The sequence below is a fragment of the Loxodonta africana genome, chromosome 10 (genome assembly GCF_030014295.1).
Source record: "Loxodonta africana isolate mLoxAfr1 chromosome 10, mLoxAfr1.hap2, whole genome shotgun sequence".
NCBI classification, from domain to species: Eukaryota; Metazoa; Chordata; class Mammalia; order Proboscidea; family Elephantidae; genus Loxodonta; species Loxodonta africana.
In genome coordinates this window covers 25,168,442-25,191,146 of record NC_087351.1, presented here as the reverse complement: position 1 = coordinate 25,191,146, position 22,705 = coordinate 25,168,442, and the positions used below count along the sequence as shown (strand labels likewise).

Sequence of the window (22,705 nt, the reverse complement as noted above, 5' to 3'; positions counted from 1 at the left end):
GAGATAAACAGAAGTTTTGGGAATTCATAAACACCAAACCAAAACTACAATAAATACTAAAGGGAGCTCGTTGCTTAGAAAAGTAATAATATCAAGCATCAACCCAAGACTAGAACACTCGGCAGAGCAGTCAGAAGTCAACCCAGATGGGGAAATCACAAAATTAAATGAAGATAAAAAAAAGCTGAAAACAGGGAAACAGTGATGTTATTATGTAAAAAAGGACAACACTAAAACCATAAAGAGGAACTAAGAAACGTAGTTATAGATCTTCTATACAGAGAGTAAGACAAGGCAATACAAAGAAATAAAAGTTAGGTTTAAATTCGGAAAAATAGGGGTAAATAATAAGGTAACCACAAAGGAGACAAGCTATCCTACACATCAAAATAAAATACAAGAAAAAAACAGTCTCAGCAGAAACAAAATCAACAATGAACAGGAGGAAAGGACAATATATAAAGATAATCTACTCAGCACATAAAATTAAGTGGGAAAACTGTCAACAACGTACAAAAAATACATCAAAATGATAGCACTAAATTCATACCTATCCATAATTACCCTGAATGTAAATGGACTAAATGCACCAAAAAAGAGACAGAGTGGCAGAATGGATTAAAAAGCAAGATCCGTCTATATGCTGCCTACAAGAGACACACCTTAGACTGAGAGACACAAACAAACTAAAACTCAAAGGATGGAAAATATATGTCAAGCAAACAACAATCAAAAAAGAGCAGGAGTGGCAATACTAACTTCTGACAAAATAGATTTTAAAGTTAAATCCATCACAAAGGATAAGGAAGGACACTATATAATGATTAAAGGGACCATACACCGAGAAGATATAACCATATTAAATATTTATGCACCCAATGACAGGGCTGCAAGATACATAAAACAAACTCTATCAGCATTGAAAAGTGAGGTAGACAGCTCCACAATAATAGTAGGAGACTTCAACACACCACTTTTGGTGGAGGACAGGACACCCAAAAAGAAGCTCAGTAAAGACATGGATGATCTAAATGCCACAATCAACCAACTTGATCTCATAGACATATACAGAACACTGCACCAACAGCAACCAAGTATACTTTCTTTTCTACTGCACATGGAACATTCTCTAGAATAGACCACATATTAGGTCATAAAGCAAGCCTTAGCAGAATCCAAAATATTGAAATATTACAAAGCATCTTCTCTGACCATAAGGCCATAAAAGTGGAAATCAATAACAGAAAAAGCAGAGAAACGAAATCAAACACTTGGACATTGATCAATATTCTGCTCAAAAAAGACTGGATTATAGCAGACATTCAGGATGGAATAAAGAAATTCATAGAATCCCATGAGAACGAAAACACTTCCTATAAGAACCTTTGGGACACAGAGAAAGCAGTGCTCAGAGGTGAATTTATATCAATAAATGCACACTCCAAAAAGAGGAAAATGCCCAAATCAAAGAATTATCCCTAAAACATGAACAAATAGAAAGAGAAAAACAAAAGAAACCCACAGTCACCAGAAGAAAACAAATAATAAAAATTAGAGCAGAACTAAATGAAATAGAAAACAGGAAAACAATTGAAAGAATTATAAAGACCTAAAAAAAAAAATTTTTTTTTTTTAAGGTTGTTCTTTGAAAAAGTCAACAAAATTGATGAACTTACAAACTTACAAAAGAAAAACAGGAGAGGAAGCAAATAACCCAAATAAGAAATGAGATGGGCTATATTAAAACAGACACAACTGAGATGAAAAGAATCATATCAGATTACTATGAAAAATTGTACTCAAACAAATTTGAAAACCTAGAAGAAATAGATGAATTCCTTGAAACACACTTCCTACATAAACTAACACAAACAGGTAGAACAACTAAATACACCCATAACAAAAGAAGAGATTGAAAAGGTAATCAAAAAACTGCCAACAAAAAAAACCTCTGGCCCAGACGGCTTCACTGAAGAGTTCTAGCAAACTTTCAGAGAAGAGTTAACACTATTACTACTAAAGGTATTTCAGAGCATAGAAAATAATAGAATTCTACCTAACTCATTCTATGTAGCCACCATATCCCTGATACCAAAACCAGGTAAAGACATCACAAAAAAAAAAGAAAATTACGGACCTATATCCCTCATGAACAAAGGTGCAAAAATCCTCAACAAAATTCTAGCCGAAAGAATTCAAGAATATATCAAAAAAATAATTCACCATAACCAAATGGAATTCATACCACGTATGCAGGGATGGTTCAACATTAGAAACACAATTAATGTAATCCATCATATAGATAAAACAAAAGACAACAATCACTTGATTTTATCAATTGATGCAGAAAAAGCATTTGACAAGGTTTAATACCCATTCATAACAAAAACTCTCAGCCAGATAGGAATAGAATTAAAATTCCTCAACATAGTAAAGTGCTTTTGTTCAAAGCCATTAGCCCACATCATGCTAAACAGAGAGAGCCTGAAAGCATTCCCCTTGCGATCTAGAACCAGACAAGGATGCCCTTTATCGCTGCTCTTATTCAACATTGTGCTGGAGGTCCTAGCCAGAGCAATTAGGCTAGATAAAGAAATAAAGGGCATTCAAATTGTCAAGGAAGAAGTAAAAATATCTCTATTTACAGATGACTTGATCTTATGTACAGAAAACCCTAAGAAATCCTCAACAAACCTACTGAAACTAATAGAAGAGTTCAGCAGATTATCAGGATACAAGATAAACATACAAAAATCAGTTGGATTCCTCTACATGAACAAAAAGAACATCAAAGAGGAAATCACCAAATCAATACCATTTACAGTAGCCCCCAAGAAGATAAAATACTTAGGAATAAATCTTACCAGAGATGTAAAAGATTTATACAAAGAAAACTACAGTACACTTCTGCAAGAAACCAAAAGAGACCTACAGAAGTGGAAAAACGTACCTTGCTCATGGATAGGAAGGCTTAGCATTATAAAAACGTCTATTCTACCAAAACCAACCATGGATTTAATGAAATTCTGATCCAAATTTCTATGATATTTTTTAATGAGATGGAGAAACTAATCACCAACTTCATGTGGAAGAGAAAGAGGCCCTGGATAAGTAAAGCATTACTGAAAGAGAAGAACAAAGTGGGAGGCCTTACTTACTCTACCTGATTTTAGAACCTATTATACCGCCACAGTACTCAAAACAGCCTGGTACAGGTACAAAAACAAATACGTAGACCAATGGAACAAATTGAGAATCCAGACATAAATCCACCCACATATGAGCAGATGATATTTGACAAGGCCCCAAAGCTGTTAAATGGGGAAAACACAGTCTTTTTAATAAATGGTGCTGGCATAACTCGATATCCATCTGCAAAAAAATGAAACGAGACCCATACATCACACCATGCATAAAAATGAACTCAAAATGAATCAAAGACCTAAACATAAAATCTAAAACGATAAAGATCATGGAAGAAAAAATAGGGATGTTAGCACTAATACGTGGCATAAACAGTATACAAAACATTACTAACAATGCAGAAGAAAAACTAGATAACTGGGAGCTCTTAAAAATCAAACAGCTATGCTCATTTAAAAACTTCACCAAAAGAGTAAAAAGATTTTCTACAGACTGGGAAAAAGTGTTTAGCTATGACATTTCTGATCAGCCCCTGATCTCTAAAATCTACATGACACTGCAGAAACTCGACTGCAAAAAGACAACCCAATTAAACAATGGGCAAAAGATATGAACGGACACTTCACTAAAGAAGACATTCAGGTAGCTAACAGATACGTGAGGAAATGCTCACAATCATTAGCCATTAGAAAAATGCAAATCAAAACTACAGTGAGATTCCATCTCACTCCAACAAGGATGGCATTAATCCAAAAAACACAAAATAGTAAATGCTGGAGAGGTTGTAGAGAGATTGGAACTCTTATACACTGCTGGTGGGAATGAAAAATGGTACAGTCACTTTGGAAATCGATTTGGCGCTTACTTAAAAAGCTAGAAATAGAACTACCACAGTAATCCCACTCCTTGGAATATATCCTAGAGAAATAAGAGCCTTTACACGAACAGATATATGCACACCCATGTTCACTGCAGCACTTTTTACAATAGCAGAAAGATGGAAGGAACCAAGGTGCCCATCAATGGATGAATTGGATAAATAAATTATGGTATATTCACACAGTGGAATACTATGCATCCATAAAGAACAGTGATGAACCTGTGAAACATTTCATAACGTGGAGTAATCTGGAAGGCATTATGCTGAGTGAAATCAGTCAGTGGCGAAAGGACAAAGATTGAATAAGGCCACTATTATAAGAACTTGAGAAACATTTTAAACAGAGAAGAAAATATTCTTTTATGGTTACAAGAAGGGGAGGGGCAGAGAATGGGAGAGGAGTTTTCACTAATTAGACAGGAGATAAGAACTACTCTAGGTGAAGGGAAAGACAACACACAATACAGGCGAGGTAAGCACAACTGGACTAAACCAAAAACAAAGAAGTTTCCTGATTAAACTGAATGCTTCGAAGGCCAGAGTAGCAGAGGCAGGGGTCTGGGGACCATGGTTTCAGGGGACATCTATGTCAATTGGCATAATAAAATCTATTACGAAAACATTCTGCATCTCACTTTGGAGAGTGGAGTCTAGGGTCCTAAACGCTAGTAAGCGGCCATCTAAGATGCACCAATTGGTCTCAACCCACCTGGATCAAAGGAGAATGAAGAACACCAAGGACACAAGGTAATTACCAGCCCAAGAGACAGAAGGGGCCACATAAACCAGAGACTACATCAGCCTGAGACCAGAAGAACGAGATGGTGCCTGGCTACAACCGATGACTGCCCTGACAGGGAACACAACAAAGATCCCCTGAGGGAGCAGTGGGATGCAGACCCCAAGTTCTCATAAAAAGACCAGACTTGATGGTCTGACTCAGACTAGAAGGACCCCAGTAGTCATGGCCCCCAGACCTTCTGTTAGCCCAGGACAGGAACCATTCCCAAAGCCAACTCTTCAGACAGGGATTGGACTAGACAATGGGATGGAGAGGGATGCTGGTAAGGAGTGAGCTTCCTGGAACAGGTGGACACTTGAGACTATGTTGGCATCTCCTCCCTGGAAGGGAGATCAGAGGGTAAAGGGAGTTAGAAGCTAGAGAACAGGACAGGAAAAGAGAGTGGAGGGAGCGGGCTGTCTCATTAGGAGGAGAGCAATTGGGAGTATGTAGCATGGCGTATATTAGTTTTTGTGTGAGGGACTGACTTGATTTGTAAACTTTCACTTAAAGCACACAAAAAAAGGTCTTCCTTTTTTTTTTTTTCCATTTATCTTGATGTTGCTTATTGGAGCAGTTGTGAGGATTTTTTTTTTCTTTATGTTTAGGTGGAATCCATAATGAAGGCTGTGGTCTTGATCTTCATCAGGGACTAAAACCCTTTTCACCTTCAGCAAGCAATGTTGTATCATCTGCATACCTCAGGTTGTTCATGAGTCTTCCTCCAATCCTCATACCCTGTTCTTCTTCGTATAGTGCAGCTTTTCAGATAATTTGCATAATATACACCTTTCTTGAGCATAGGCTTAAATACAAATTTCTTCCAGTTGGTTGGCCAGGTAGCTGTCTTCCAAATTTCTTGGCATAGACTAGTGAGTACTTCCAGTGCTGCATCCCTTTGATGAAACATCTCATTGGTGTTCTGTCAATTCCTGGAGCCTTGTTTTTGCCTGTGCCTTCAGTGTAGCTTGGGCTTCTTCCCTCAGTACCAGTGGCTCCTGATCATATGCTTCCTCCTGAAATGGCTGAATGTCTACCAGTTCATTTTGATATGGTGACTGTGTGTATTCCTCCCATCTTATTTTAATGCTTCCTGCACTGTTTAATATTTCCCCCATAGAACCCTTCAATATTGTATCACAAAACTTGAATTTTTTTCTTTAGTTCTTTCAGCTTGAGAAATGCCAAGGGTGTTCTTCCTTTTTGTTTTTCTAGCTCCAGGTCTTTGCACATGTCATTATAATACCTTACTTTGTCTTCCTGAGCCGCCCTTTGAAATCTTCTATTGAGTTCTTTTACTTCATTTTTTGCTTTTGCTTTAGCCACTAGATGTTGAAGAGCAAGTTTCAGGATCTCTTCTGACATCCATTTTGGTCTTTTCTTTCTTTCCTGTCTTTGTAATGACCTCTTGCTTTCTTCATGTATGATGTCCTTGATGTCATATCAGAACTTGTCTTCAGTCATTAGTGTTCAATGGATCAAATCTATGCTTGAGATGGTCTCTAAATTCAGGTGTGATATACTCGAGTTCATACATTGACTCTCGTGGACTTGTTCTAATTTTCTTCAGTTTCCCCTTGAACTTGCCTATGAGAAATTGATGGCCTGTTCCACAGTTCTCTAATTTTGGCTCTTTCTTCTTTTTGTATGTGTGCATTTATCGATATAAATTGGCCTCTGAGCACTGCTTTTGCTGTGTCCCAGAGGTTTTGATAGGAAGTATTTTCATCCTCTTTGCTTTCTATGAATTTCCTTATTCCCTCCTTGACGTCTTCTATAACCCAGTCTTTTTTCAGGAGGGTATTGTTCATTTTCCAAGTATTTGATTTCTTTTCCCTAGTTTTTCTGTTATTGATTTCTAGTTTCATTGCCTTGTGATCTGAGAAGATGCTTTGTAATATTTCGATGTTTTGGACTCCACAAAGATTTGTTTTGTGACCTAATATGTGGTCTATTCTAGAGAATGTTCCATGTGCACTAGAAAAAAAAGTATATTTTGCAGCAGTTGGGTGGAGAGTTCTGTATAAGTCAACGAGGTCAAGTTGGTTGATTGTTGTAAGTAGGTCTTCCGTGTCTCTATTGAGCTTCTTACTGGATGTCCTGTCCTTCTCCGAAAGTGGTGTGTTGAAGTCTCCTACTATAAATGTGGAGGTGTCTATCTCACTTTGCAATTCTGTTAAAATTTGATTTATGTATCTTGCAGCCCTGTCGTTGGGTGCGTAAATATTTAATATGGTTATGTCTTCCTGATCAATTGTCCCTTTTATCATTATATAGTGTCCTTCTTTATCCTTTGTGGTGGATTTAAGTCTAAAGTCTATTTTGTCAGAAATTAATATTGCTACTCCTCTTCTTTTTTGCTTATTATTTGCTTGATATATTTTTTTCCATCCTTTGAGTTTTAGTTTGTTTGTGTCTCTAAGTCTAAGGTGTGTCTCTTGTAGGCAGCATATAGATGGATCGTGTTTCTTTATCCAGTCCGTGAGTCTCTGTCTCTTTATTGGTGCATTTAGTCCCTTTACATTCAGCGTTATTATAGATAAATAAGTTTTTAGTGCTGTCATTTTGATGCCTTTTCATGTGTGTTGTTGGCTATTTCATTTTTCCACATAGTTTTTTGTGCTGAGACTTTTTCTTAGTAGATTGTGAGATCCTCATTTTCATAATGTTTAACTTTATGTTAGTTGAGTCGTTACGTTTTTCTTGGCTTTTTTCTTGAGTTATGGAGTTGATATTCCTTTTTGTGGTTACCTTATTATTTACTCCTATTTTTCTAAGTAAAAACCTAACTTGTATCATTCTATATCGCCTTGTATCACTCTCCATCTGGCAGTTCAATGCCTCCTATATTTAGTCCCTCTTTTTGATTATTGTGATCTTTTACCTATTGATTTCCATGATTCCCTGTTATGTGTATTATTTTATTTATTTATTTATTAGAATTTATCTTAATTTGTTTGTTTTTGTGCTTTCCCTATTTGAGTTGATATCAGGACGTTCTGTTTTGTGACCTTGTATTGTCCTGGTACCTGATATTATCAGTCATCTGACCAGTCTTCTTTAGCATTTCTTGTAGCCTTGGTTTGGTTTTTGCAAATTCTCTAAATTTGTGTTTATCTGCAAATATCTTAATTTCTCCTTCATATTTCAGAAAGAGTTTTGCTGGATATATGATCCTTGGCTGGCAGTTTTTCTCCTTCAGTGTTCTGTATATGTCGTCCCATTCCCTTCTTGCCTGCATGGTTTCTGCTGAGTAGTCTGAACTTATTGATTCTCCCTTGAAGGAAACCTTTCTTTTCTCCCTGGCTGCTTATAAAATTTTCTGTTTGTCTTTGGTTTTGGCAAGTTTGATGATAATATGTCTTGGTGTTTTTCTTTTTGGATCAATCTTAAATGGGGTTTGATGAGCATCTTGGATAGATATCCTTTCATCTTTCATGATGTCAGGGAAGTTTTGTGTCAGGAGTTCTTCAACTATTTCCTCTGTGTTTTCTGTCCCCCCTCCCTGTTCTGGGACTCCAATCACTCACAAGTTATCCTTCTTGATAGAGTCCCACATGATTCTTAGGGTTTCTTCATTTTTTTAAATTCTTTTATCTGATTTTTTTCAGCTATGTTGGTGTTGATTCCCTGGTCCTCCAGATGTCCCAGTCTACATTCTAATTGCTCAAGTCTGCTCCTCTGACTTCCTATTGCGTTGTCTAATTCTGTAATTTTATTGTTAATCTTTTGGGTTTCTACATGCTCTCTATGGATTCTTGCAACTTATTAATTTTTCCACTATGTTCTTGAATAACCTTTTTGAGTTCTTCAACAGTTTTATCCGTGTGTTCCTTGGCTTTTTCTGCATTTAGCCTAATTTCATTTGTGATGTCTTTAAGCATTCTGTAAATTAGTTTTTTATATTCTGTATCTGATAATTCCAGGATTGTATCTTCATTTGGGAAAGATTTTGATTCTTTTGTTTGGGGGGTTGTAGAAGCTGTCATGGTCTGCTTCTTTATGTGGTTTGATATGGACTGCTATCTCCGAGCCATCACTGGGAAACTAGTTTTTCCAGAAAATCCGCTAATAAAAAAATGCAGCCAGATCCCTATCAGAGTTCTCCCTCTGGCTCAGGCTATTCGGATGTTAATGGAGCCACCTGGGGAGGGTGGGTGGGGATCAGAGAGCTAGGAGTTTAGCACCTCAGAATATAGCCAGAGTTGTTTGTCTTACTTGGAATGACTCTTATATCTGAGATTTCCACGGGGCGCGTCGTCTATATGCACTGGCTGTGTGGAGATTGCCCCCTGGGGGGTCTGGCCTGCTGGCGTCAAGGTCAGATCCTCTGCTGTCAGCCCCTCCCCCAAGGTTAAGGCTCCCTTACTGGGACGGTGCACTCCCGACTCCAAAATCAGTCGCTGCCTCCCGGGGACTCCCTGTCCCACCAGCCGCGTCGCGCTCCGCTCCCGCGAACCGGGTGGGCTCCCCCCCCGGGGTCAGCTCAGGAGAACAGAGAAGCTCCCCGCACCTGGGCCGCGACTGCGGGTCCCGACTGGGACGCCACTCTCCCCGCTCCAAGACCAGCCACTGGCTCCCGGGGACTTCTTCCACCGGCTGTTCCGCCACTCTGCCCGCGTGAACCGCCTGGGCCCGCGCGAACCGGTTGGGACCGCCCCGGGGTCAATTCAGGGGAATGTAGCTGATCCCCGTGCTCACGCCCCGCCCGCGCCCGCCAAAATCCCAGCAGGATGGCTCCCGGCTGGGACGCTGCTCTCCCCGCTCCGAGAGGGGTCACTGCCTCCCGGGGACTTCTCCCTCCGGCGCGCCGCGTGGCTCACGCGAACCCAGTGGGCGCTGCCCGTACGAACAGCTGGGCCCCCCCCGGGTCAATTCAGGGGAATGTAGCTGGTCCCCGCGCTCGCGCCATGGCCGCTTCCTGCCAAAATCCCGGCGGGACGGCTCCCTGGCTGGGACGCTGCTCTCCCCACTACAAGACTGGTCACTGCCTCCCGGGGACTTCTCCCACCGGCTGCGCCGCCACTCCGCCCACGCCAACTGGCTGGGCTCCCTCCCGGGATGAGTTCGGGGGCTAGGGCTGGGCCCCTTGTCTGTGCCGTCTGCCCCCCTGGGCTCTGCCCCAAATCAGGCTCCGAAGGTCACCTGCCTGGTATGCTGGCTCCTGGCTCTGAAAACAATTGCTGTCTCCCTGTATTTGTTCGTTCTGTCTCTAAATCTGTGTTTGTTGTTCAGAGTTCATAGATTGTTATGTATGTGATCGATTCACTTGTTTTTCCGAGTTTTTGCTGCAAGAGGGATCTTGCAGCACCTAGGGTAGCGTCCACCTAGTCTGCCATCTTAGCCCCGCCCCTCATTGTAGTTTTGATTTGCATTTCTCTAATGGCTAATGATTGTGAGCATTTCCTCATGTATCTGTTAGCTGCCTGAATGTCTTCTTTGGTGAAGTGCCTGTTCTTTTCCTTTACCCATTTCTTAATTGGGTTATTTGTCTTTTTGTGGTTGAGTTTTTGCAGTGTCATGTAGATTTTAGAGATCAGACGTTGATCGAAAACTCATAGCTAAAAACTTTTTCCCAGTCTGTAGGTTGTCTTTTTACTCTTTTGATGAAGTCTTTGGATGAGCATAGGTGTTTGATTTTTAGGAGCTCCCAGGAATCTAGTTTCTCTTCTGGTATTTGTGCATTGTTAGTAATGTTTCGTACACTGTATATGCCGTGTATTAGGGCTCTTGCCTTGTTCCTATTTTTTCTTCCATAATCTGTATCATTTTAGATTTTCTATTTAGGTCTTTGATCCATTTTGAGTTCGTTTTTGTGCATGGTGTGAGGTATGAGTCTTGTTTCATTTTTTTGCAGATGGATATCCAGTTATGCTAGCACCATCTGTTAAAAAGACTGTCTTTTCCCTGTTTAACAGATTTTGGGCCTTTGTCAAATATCAGCTGCTCATATGCAGATGGATTTATGTCTGGATTCTCTATTCGGTTCCATTGGTCTATGCAATCATTGTACCAGTACCAGGCTATTTTGACTACTGTGGCAGTATAAGTTCTAAAATCAGGTAGTGTGAGGCCTACCACTTTGTTCTTCTTTTCCAGTAATGCTTTACTTATCTGTGGTTTCTTTCCCTTCTATATGAAGTCTATGATTTGTTCTTCCATCTCATTAAAAAATACCATTGGAATTTGGATCAGAATTGCATTGCATGTATAAATCGCTTTGGGTAGAATAGATATTTTTACAATGTTGAGACTTCCTATCCATGAGCAAGGTATATTTTTCAACTTATATAGGTCTATTTTGCTCTCTTGCAGTAGTGTTTTGTAATTTTCTTTGTATAGGTCTTTTACTTCTCTGCTTAAATTTATTCCTGAGCATTTTATCTTCTGGAAAAAAAAAAAGGCTATTGTAAATGATATTGATTTGGTGATTTCCTCTTTGACGTTCTCTGTGTTGGTGTAGAGGAATCCAACTGATTTTTTTTTTTTATGTTTATCTTGTAACCTGATACTCTGCTGAACTCTTCTTTTAGTTTTAATAGTTTTCTTGAGGATTCCATGGGGTTTTCTGTGTATAAGATCATGTCATCTGCGAAAAGAGATACTTTTACTTCTTTGTTACCAATTTGGATGCTCTTTATTTCTATTTCTAGCCTAATTACTATGGTTAGGACCTTCAGCACAATGTTGAATAAGAGTAGTGATAAAGGGCATCCTAGTCTGGCTCTTGTTCTCATGGAGCAAGCTTTCAGGCTCTCTTCATTTAAGATGATGTTAGGCTGTTGGCTTTGTATAAATACCCTTTATTATGTTGAGGAATTTTCCTCCTATTCCTATATTGCTGAGAGTTTTTTTTTATCATGAATGGGTGTTGAACTTTGGCAAATGATTTTTCTGCATCAATTGATAAGACAAGGTGGTTCTTGCCTTTTGTTTTATTTATAAGATGGAATACATTGTTTTTCTAATGTTGAACCATCGCTGCATAGCAAGTATGAATCCCGCTTGGTCATGGCGAATTATTTTTTTGATATGTTGTTGAATTCTATTGGCTAGAATTTTGTTGAGGATTTTTGCATCTACATTCATGAGGGATGTAAATCTGTAACTTTGTTTTTTTCTTTTTTTTTTGTGGTGTCTCTAACCTGGTTTTGGTAACAGGGCTATGCTTATATTTCATAGAATGAGTTTGGGAGTATTCCATCCTTTTCTATGCTCTGAAATACCTTTAGTAGTAGTGGTGTTAACTCTTCTCTGAAAGTTGCTTAGAACTCTCCAGTGAAGCTGTCAAGAGCAGGGCTCTTTTTGTTGTTGTTGGGAGTTTTTAATTACCTTTTCAATCTCTTCTTTTGTTATGGGTTTAGTTGTTCCACCTCTTTTTGTAGTTTAGGTAGACAGTGTATTTCTAGAAATTCAGCCATTTCTTCCAGCTTTTCAAAATTGTGACAGTACAATCTGATATGATTCTTTTAATATCATTTGGATCTGTTGTGATATCACCCATCTCATTTCTTATTCAGGTTGCTTGCTTCCTCTCTTGTTTTTCTTTTGTCATTTTTGCCAATGGTTTATCAATTCTGTTAATTTTTTCAAAGAACCAGCTTTTGCTCTTGTTAACACTTTCAGTTGTTTTTTGTTCTCTATTTCATTTAATTCTACTCCAATTTTTATTATATGCTTTCTTATGTAGGAACCACATTTCTAAAGGCAAGATTCCTGTTGTTGCATCCAGGTGTGCTTTTTTCTTATATCCTGTTTAGTTTCTTTGTAATTATCCTATTAAATTAATTTTTATACCAAGATAAAACTTCAGAATTCACCAAAATAGAACAGGTTTTATTCCTCAGATTAAAAAAAAAAAATCTGAGCCTCTTAAGAGACAGTTTTTTCTAGACCTTTTTCCAAAGTTCACAGAGATAATTAGCCTGTAAAATAAAAACACTTCTCTCTCAATTGATATGAACCTAAAATGCAGTTAGATGTACAAATATTATTGAACACTACCTATGTGCAATGTGCTCTGAAGAACAAAGAAAAACAAAGGACAAAATATCATCCCTTTCCCTCAGAATCATAAAATGTGTTTATGTAAATTGTAGGCTAGACAGGCAGTTCATATCAGAAAATAAGACTTTTTTTTGTACTTTGTACCGAATATCACCTATTAAATTCACTCAAAGTCTGAATCATTTGGTGAAGAAGAGTCATCATACTTTTACAAATAGCCTAAATTAATAAGGCCTAATAAAAAAGATAAAAATGGTATTAATTATATTATCTCAAATATTGACATGCTTGAATGTAAATAGATGCCACTAAAGTGCATAAAATATCTTGTTCTATTAGGTAGGATGTGGAAATACTTTGATATTTTGTCTACCATGTTAATTTGCACATAGAAATATTTCTATCATTGATGGAAAAAAGTCATAGTACTGAATATCTACGGACCTGGCAACTATTCTAAATATTTCACCTTGCATAACTCTTAATTCTTACAATTCTAGGAGGCATTTATCATTCTTCCCCTAATTCACAGATGCAAAAACTGAGGCACAGAGAACTTAAGGAACATGTCCAAGGTAATACTGCTAGAAATTATAGGAGATAGAATTTGAAACCTATCAGTTTGAATCTAGACTTTCATTGTCCTATTTACTATGAATTTTAAAGTGGCAAAGGTAAGAGGTTAAAACTGTATTTTTAGAATATAGCTGTCACAGTGAGATACAGAGATGAAAGCCAGCATAGGCAGCCACTACAAAAGAAATGATTGCAGACAATGTGCATTTGTGTGCTTATGAGACTCTAAAGGAGCTCTGGTGGTGCAACGGCAGTTCAAACCCACCAGCAGCTCCATGGGAGAAAAAATCTGGCAATCTAATCCTGTAAAGATTACAGCCTAGGAAACCCTACGGGAAAGTACTACTCTGTCCTGCAAGCTACACTGAGTCTGAATCTACTTAATGGCACAAAACAACAGCATGAGAATCTAAAGTACATAAGTGTATAGAGTGAAATTTGATGCCAGACTTGGTTTGCTCACTTATTCCCACAATCCTGTAATATTATTTCCATTTCCATTTCACTTTAAAGGAAATTTTCTGATCGGATGTCAGAAACTTGTAATTATGGACCAAGGAAATAACTCAAGAGTGACTCAATTTGTGTTGCACAGTCTTTCAGGTCCTCAAGAGATACAACTTTTCTATTTTGCATTTTTCACACTCTTCTGTTCATCCATTGTGCTGGGAAACCTCCTCATTGTGCTTACGGTCCTCTCTGAACCTGCACTACACACACCCATGTACTTCCTGCTCAGCAACCTCTCCTTCATTGATGTGTGTCTATCCACCTTTGCCACTCCCAAAATGATTGTTGACTTCCTCAAGGAGCACAAGACCATCTCCTTTGAGGCCTGCATGGCCCAGATATTCTTTCAGCATGTCTTTGCCGGTGGTGAAATGATGCTCCTTGTGGCCATGGCATATGATAGGTATGTAGCCATATGTCAACCCCTGCCCTATGCAGCCACCATGAATGTACACAAGTGTACAGGTCTTGTCGTGGGCTCCTGGCTTGTTGGGGTGTTGCACTCAGTAAGCCAGTTGATCTTCACAGTAAATCTTCCATTCTGTGGTCCAAATCAAGTGGACAGCTTTTTCTGTGACCTTCCTTTAGTCATCAAACTTGCCTGCACTGATACCTATATCTTTGAGAGACTGATGCTTTTAGACAGTGGTCTAATAGCTATAAGCTCTTTTGTGCTCTTGTTTATCTCCTACACAGTCATCCTGATCACCTTGAGACGTCGATCCTCAGTAGGCATGGCCAAGGCCCGGGCCACACTGACTGCCCATGTCACTGTGGTGACCCTTTTCTTTGGGCCCTGCATTTTAATCTATACCTGGCATTTCAGCAACTTCCTAGTGAATAATATCCTCTCAATATTCTATACTGTTTTCACCCCTCTCTTAAACCCTTTGATCTACACATTCAGAAATAAGGAGGTAATATCAGCAATGCAGAAACTGATGAGGCGACAAGTAAGTTCTTAATGGTTTCTTGTCTTTCCCTTATAATAACAACCATACTAAAGGCACCCACTTATTTCCTTTGCTTTTAAAGCTATTTGTATTTGAACTAAGAAACTAAATCAATGGGGATAATATCTTCTATATAGGGATGGTATTTGTTGCAATGTGAACTCTCACTACAAACTACCCAGACTTAAGGACTAAATAGTGAATAGGTTTGGTGAGCTCATTAACTGAACTCAGAAACCGAATAGATTCATGCACTTAAACATGTATGCTGCATATTTCAACATGTTACAAATATCAAAATCTGGAGCCACAATTAATGTTTCTTTGTCTCAACATATTAAACTGAAGTTATTGCCACTCAACGTTAGTAGTTCAATGACTACATGCCAAAATGGATGTCTCTCTCTATATAATTAGAGGTTTTTTTCCAACAACACTGCTAAACACATACCTTTGCTCTATGAATTTGTTTACTGATCTCCTGGCCCTGCTATCTAATTTACACCACCTGTCTTAGTTATCTAGTGCTGCTATAACAGAAATACCACAAGTGGATGGCTTTAACAGACAGAAATTTATTCTCTTACAATCTGGGAGGCTAAAAGTCTAAATTTAGGGTACCAGCTCTAGTGGAAGGCATTCTGTCTCTCTGTCCACTCTGAGAGAAGGTCCTTGTCATCAATCTTCCTTTGGGTCTGGGGGTTTCTCAGTGCAGGGACTCCAGGTCCAAAGGATGTGCTCCATTCCTGGCTCTTTTTCTTGATGGTATGAGGTGCCCTCCTCTCTATTCACTTGTCTCTTTTATATCTCAAAAGAGATTGACTCAAAATACAACTTAACACTGTAGATTTGTTCCACCTCATTAACATAACTCTCTAATTCTGCCTCATTAACATCATAAAGGTTAGGGATTTACAACACAAAGGATTATTACATCAGATTACAAAATGGAGAACAACTACACAATAATGGGAATTTTGGCCTAACCAAGTTCACACACATTTCTGGAGGCCACACTTCAATCCATAACAACGCCCAGTGGCCCTGCCTTTGAGTTGATTCTGACTCATAGTGCCCCTATAGAACAGAATCAAACTGCCCCATAGAGTTTCCGAAGAGTGCCTGGTGAGTTCAAACTGCCAACCTTTTAGTTAGAAGCTGTAGCTCTAAACCACGAAGCCACTAGTGTTTTCCAATCCATAACACCACCCAATGAAACACAAGTGAGAATATCTCCTTTTCAAAACTCTCAAAAAGGATAAGGTCATTGTTTTGAGTTTTTTAAGAAGTCTATATTTCTCACTGTCCTTTGTGAATTACTGTAATATCTGAAATCTTATAGGATACGTTTTCTTTGTTTTTATGACTGAGAACTAACCACTTTAGAAAACAGAAAAATGGAACTCCATATCTTTTGCTTATAAAACAATTATTATTTGATTTAGACTAAAATTATTCCTAGTAATGTTTTTCTTTTCCTATAAAGTTGATACCTCTTCAAATTCATGTTTCTTCTATTCAGCATTATAAATATGAAAATACATAATATATTAAAGCAATATAACACTTTAAAACAATATTTGTAAAGTTTCAGAATATTTAATTTACAATTTCATTTTGCCAGTCATCATTTTAACTGATACCCAGTGCTGTCGTAATTTGAGGCATTCTTCTCGATCTTCTGCTGTCTAGTGTTTGAAAGAGAATGTCACACTCCAAAGTGCAGTTATGCTTTTGAAATAATGTGGGATAAATGGTAATTGGAATAGTATTTAATATCAAGTAGGCCTTAAGCAATGTTTAACTCACTTTGCTCCTTTGTAATTTCACCATTCTGCAAGACCCTGTTGATTCTTTTTTGAAACACGGGAATTAAAACAAAAAAAAAAAAACTAATATAGGGCTGTATCATATGATGAATATAATAATGATGATAATAAAGTCAAATTTATGTATAATGGTCACTATAGAGTTTACAAATTGTATCTTTATATAATATCTCAATGTACACTCACAAAATGCTAGAGGGTTACAAAAAGATTATACTTTTATTACTAACAATGTTGAAATTTAGGCATTCAGAAATACTTTAAGTAAAATCCCTATAAATTCTGGAAGCATTCTTTAAAACAAATATATGATGCCATGACATCTGAAAGAGTAGAAGCTTCAGGAGGAGAAGGATGATGGGAAGTGATTCCAGGTAATCAAAATGATGCAAGGCCAATAGGGAGAAATTTTATCCCTGCAAGACTGTAAAGTATAATTGATTTGTTGGACCTGAAACCCTCAAAGCCTATTCCTTGAGCAAAGGTGTGATTTAGAAGAGTGCTCTGAGCAGCACAAGGAAAAGGCCAAAAATGTGTTCTAATTGGCCTTGTCTATGGATAAAAAATTGTTTACTCTTGGAAATTATAATCATTGGATAATCCTTATATGAATTTAGAGCTTGAATTTATAATCTCTGCATAGTCAGAAGAACTTTAATATGAAAAAATCAGCATAAATTATGGTTCACTCCAAGTGTCAATGAAATTCTCGGGGCATTTGCAAAAATAAGGACAAAAACCTCTCTGGTGGGCCGTACCCTTAAGACTGGCCACACAGGATTTTGACAAGTTGATTGAGTTCACAATCAAAATCACAACACACATGGGGAGCATATTTACAATGAATAGGAATTACAAGACAGAATAAAGAGTAGACTAACCTCCCATTCCCAACTTAAGTAAGTAATAAATCTATCGAAAAGGGTATGAAGTGAATATGTATAAAATGGTTAAATATTCAAAGTGAATAAAAACAGATAATATCATGATCGAAAAAAAGTGATTCATACTTTTCGAAGATGATTTTTTTCTAATCCTGTATTTCTTGTAATTACCACTGAAAACATGGGCATTTTCTATGAAACAAACATAATAATACTCTAAGAGTTGAAGAGAAGGAGACAGACAGTCTAGGGACTCAAGGAATTACCATGTGGTAAGTCCCCTGGATTTTCTTTTGATTATATATACTGGACTGGAAAGTAAAGAAGTTAGAAATTCAGAAATGTCAGTGGGACCAAAAGAAATACAGAAAGAAGAGGGGTCGAAGGGAAGGAAACAGAAAGTAATGAGAGGACAGGAAAGCAAAAGAAAGGAAAGGAAAGAACAAAAGAAGGAATGAAGGAAGGAAGGAGAGAAGGAAGAAAAACTCTATTCACAGGACCAGGAAAGAAGCAGCCTAGCAATACAGAATGCTTTTAGACAGTAACCACTCTACTCTAGCCAAACACCAAAAAAAAAAAAAAAAAAGTTTTGGTGCAAACCGCACTCATCCCAGCAAAGGCAAAGTGGAGATCCTAGGCATCAAATTCCTCTTCGTACTAGGCCCAACTCTCCCCTCCAACCACCTGTGGTGGGACCAAAGAAGGCCAAGCAAGGATCCAACATTTCACTCCCATGGGATCAGCTGAGGCCATATAGCAGTAACAATGCATTCCTACTACTCCCAGTCTAAGAGGTATCGGTGGATGTCTAGCAGAGGGTAAGAATGCTCACTGCATTCAAGCACTACCAAGGAGCACACCTCCTAGATTATTAGTGGAGGTAGAGTGGGAAATCTTGCTTCTACCTCCACTTTGCAGTAATAAGCCAACATCCCCCCTCCCATTCCACTGCCAGAGCAGTATAAGAAAAAGCCAGCTAAAACAGAAGGTTTAAATAAAGTCCATTCCTATAATACTCAAAATAGTAGGCTTCAAGAAAAAAATAATTACTTGTTACGCAAACAACCAGGAAATTTCACCATGAATGAAAAAGGACAATAGATGCCGTACCAAGGTGGCAGAGATGTTAGAAGTATCTGACAAATATTTTAACGCAGTCATCATAAAAATGATTCAGTGAGCAATTATGAATACATTAGAAACAAATAAAAAAAATAAAAATCCTGAGCAAAGAATAGAAATTTTCAGCAAAGAAATAGGAGATATAAAGAATAACAAAATGGAAATTTTAGCAATAACCAAAATAAATAAATTCAATAGATGGGCTTAACAGCAGAATGGAGGAATTGGACTAAAGAAAAATAGTGAACTGAACATAGAACAAGACAAATTACATAATCTGAGAGAAAATAGGCTAAAAGTAAATTAACACTCTACCTTCAAGGAGGTAGAGCTTAACTCCTCACTCCTTAAGTGTGAGTTCCCCATAGTGACTTTCTTCCAAAGAATAAAATATGGAAAAGGGGAAAAAGTCTAACTTTACAATGGAGAAAACTGACAAGCACTGTCTCAGCCAGGCACTCAAGGTCAATACCAACAGTGATAAACTATGACAATAACATGCACCCTTCCTATAATGTGATGAGAATGACATACTTTTCTTGTGTTCTTTGTTCCATATTCATATCCTGGGTATAATCATGAGAAAATTCACATCTTGTATATAATTATGAGAAAAACATTAGGCAAAAAAAAACGTTCAAAAAAAATGAACGGACCTCATGGAACTATGGGACTACAGCAAAAGATCTAACATTTGTTTCGTCTGAGTCCAAGATGGAGAAAAGAATGAAGGTGGAGTTGATATCACTTGAAATAATGGCTGAAAACTTCCGAAACTTAGCAAATGACATACATCTACAGATTCAGGAAGGCAAGCAACCCCCCAAACAGGGTTAACCCAAAGAAATTCATAACAAGACATATGATGACCAAACTTCTGATAATCAAATAAAAAGAAAAAAACATGGAAAACAGTAAAAGAGAAACAATAGTTTACTTACAGGGAAAAAACATTTCAAATGACAGTGGCTTTAACATGAGAAGCCATGTTGGTCAGAAGGAAGTGGCATGACATATTTCAAGTGCTGAAAGCAAAGAGCTGTCACCTCAGAATCCTATACCTAAATAAAATATGCTTTATGAATGAAGACAAATAGTGACATTATCAGATGAAGAAAAATTGAGATAATTTATCACCAGCCTACTAGTCCTAAAAGAATGCATAAAGGAATAAACAGAAATGAACCAATTAAAGACAGAATCTTGGAACAACTGAAAGGAGGGAGGAACATGGAACTCAAAAATATAGGCACATACAATAGATTTTCTCTTATCTGTTGAGTTGTTCAGATCATGTTTAATGGTTGAAGAAAAATTATAACATTATCTAATGTGATTTGAAATGCATGTAGAGGAAACATTTGAGGCAATTATATTATTGATGGTGGAGGGTAAAGGGACATAGAGGGAGGTAAGGTTTGTATGTTTCAGTTGAACTAGAAAAATGACAACATAAGTGAACTATAACAAATTATGTAGATATGATGTAATATCTAGAGCAACCACTATAAATACTGTCCAAGAAATACATTAAAAACACTATAGTTAAATCAAAAGGATGTTTTAATAAATATCCAAGTAACCTACAGGAAGGCAAGAAAAAGGAAAAGTTGTACATCAGAGGAACAAACAGAAAACAAAAATAAAAAGGCCAATGTAAGCACGAGTATATCAATAATTTCATTAAACACCATGTGAAAGACAGAGATTGGTAGTGGTTTAAAAAAAATTGACCTATGTTGCTGTTATTGTTGTTACGTGCTGTCAAGTTTGTTCTGACTATTAGCGACCCTGTGTACCACAGAATGAAGCATTGCCTGGCCTTGAGCCATCCTCACAATCTTGGTTATGTTTGAGGCCATTGTTGAAGCCACTGTGTCAATCCATCTCTTTGAGGATCTTCCTCTTTTTAGCTGAGCCTCTACTTTACCAAGCATGATGTCCTTTTCCAGGAACTGACCCCCCTGACAACATGTCCAAAGTATGTGAGACGTAGTGTTGCCATCATTGCTTCTAAGGAGTATTCTGGCTGTACTTCGTCCAAGACAGATTTGTTTATTCTTTTGGCAGTCCACGGAATACACAGTGTTCTTCGCCAACACTGCAGTTCAAAGGCATCAATTCTTCTTCATTCTTCCTTATTTATTGCCCAGCTTTCACATGCATATGAGGCAACTGAGAACACCACGGCTTGCTCATACTCATCTTAGTCTTTAAGGTGGCATCTTTATTATTATTATTAATTAATTTTTATTGTGCTTTACGTGAGTTTACAAATCTTGTCAGCGTTTCATATGAAAATTTATATACACCTTGCTATACACTCCTAATTGCCCTCCTCCTAATAAGACAGCACAATCCTTCCCTCTACTCTCTCTCCTCGTGTCCATTAGGCCAGCTTCTGGGCACCTCTACCCTCTCATCTCCCCTCCACACAGAAGATGCAAACACAGTCTCATGTGTCTACTTGATCCAGGAAGCTCATTCTTCACCAATATCTTTTCCCATCCCATAGTCCAGTCCAATCCTGTCTGAAGAGTTGCTTTGGGAATGGTCCCTGTCTTCGACTAACAGAAGGTCTGGGGACCATGACCTCCAGGGTCCTTCTAGTCTCAGTCAGACCATTAAGTCTGGTCTTTTTTACGAGAATTTGGGGTCTGCATCCCACTGCTCTCCTGCTCCCTCAGGGGTTCTCTGTTGTGTTCCCTGTCAGGGCAGTCATTGGTTGTAGCCTGGCACCATCTAGTTCTACTGGTCTCAGGCTGATGTAGTCTCTGGTTTATGCAGTCCTTTCTGTCTCTTGAGCTCAAAATTACCTTGTGTCTCTGGTGTTCTTCATACTTCCTTGCTCCCAGTGGATTGAGACCAATTGATGCATCTTAGATGGCTGCTTCCTAGCTTTTAAGATCCCAGACGTCACTCTCCAAAGTGGGATGCAGAATGTTTTCTTAATAGATTTTATTATGCCAATGGACTTAGATGTCCTCTGAAAACATGGTCCCCAAACACCTGCCCCTGCTACACTGGCCTTTGAAGCATACAGTTTGTTCTGGAAACTTCTTTGCTTTTGGTTTAGTTCAGTTCTGTTGACCTCTCCTGTATTGTGTGCTGTATTTCTCTTCACCTAAAATAAAACTTATCTACTATCTAATTAATGAAAGCTCTTCCTCCCACCCTCCCTCCCTGCTCTCATAACCATCAAAGAATATTTTCTTCTCTGATTAAACTATTTCCCCAGTTTTTATAATAGTGATCTCATCCAGTATTTGCCCTTTTGCAACTGACTAATTTCACTCAGCATAATGTCTTCCAGATTCCTCCATGTTATGAACTGCTTCATGGATTCATCATTGTTCTTTATCAATGTGTAATATTCCACTGTATGAAAACAGCATAATTTATTTATTCAGTCATCCATTGATGGGCACCCTGGTTGCTTCCATCTTTTTGCTATTGTAAACAGTGTTGCAATGAACATGGGTATGCATATATCTGTTTGTGTAAAGGTTGTTATTTCTCTAGGATATATTCGGAGAATTGGGATTGCTGGATAGAATGGCAGTTCTATTTCTAGTTTTTTTTTAGGAAACGCCAAATCAATTTCCAAAGTGGTTGGACCATTTTACACTCCCACGAGCAGTGTATAAGTGTTCCAGTCACTCCACAACCTCTTCAACATTTATTATTTCTTGCTTTTTGGATTAATGCCAGCCTTGTTGCAGTGAGATGGAATCTCGTAGTTTTGATTTGCATTTGTCTAATGGCTAATAATCGTGAGCATTTCCTCATATTTTTGTTAGCTACCTGAATGTCCTCTTTATTGAAATGCCTGTTCATATCTTTTGCCCATTGTTTAATTGGGTTATTTTTCTTTTTGTGGTTGAGTTTTTGCAGTATCATGTAGATTTTAGAGATCAGGCACTGATCAGAAATGTCTTAGCTAAAAACTTTTTCCTAGTCTGTAGATAGTCTTCACTCTTTTGAAGAAGTCTTTAGGTGAGCATAAGAGTTAGATTTTT

At 38.0% G+C, this 22,705-nt stretch overlaps 1 protein-coding gene across 1 annotated transcript; it reads left to right on the top strand.

Annotated features, from left to right (window-relative positions):
* Positions 1-13,536: 13,536 nt before the first annotated feature.
* On the top strand, positions 13,537-14,882 carry LOC135232509 (olfactory receptor 4K15-like). The gene has a single exon (XM_064291889.1). It carries the CDS (start codon positions 13,937-13,939, stop codon positions 14,861-14,863), a length of 927 nt encoding a protein of 308 aa, XP_064147959.1. The 5' UTR covers positions 13,537-13,936; the 3' UTR covers positions 14,864-14,882.
* Positions 14,883-22,705: the final 7,823 nt, after the last annotated feature.

Excerpts from the sequence above, each read along its gene's own strand:
- LOC135232509 (XM_064291889.1), top strand. The coding sequence starts at position 13,937 with ATGGACCAAGGAAATAACTCAAGAGTGACTCAATTTGTGTTGCACAGT.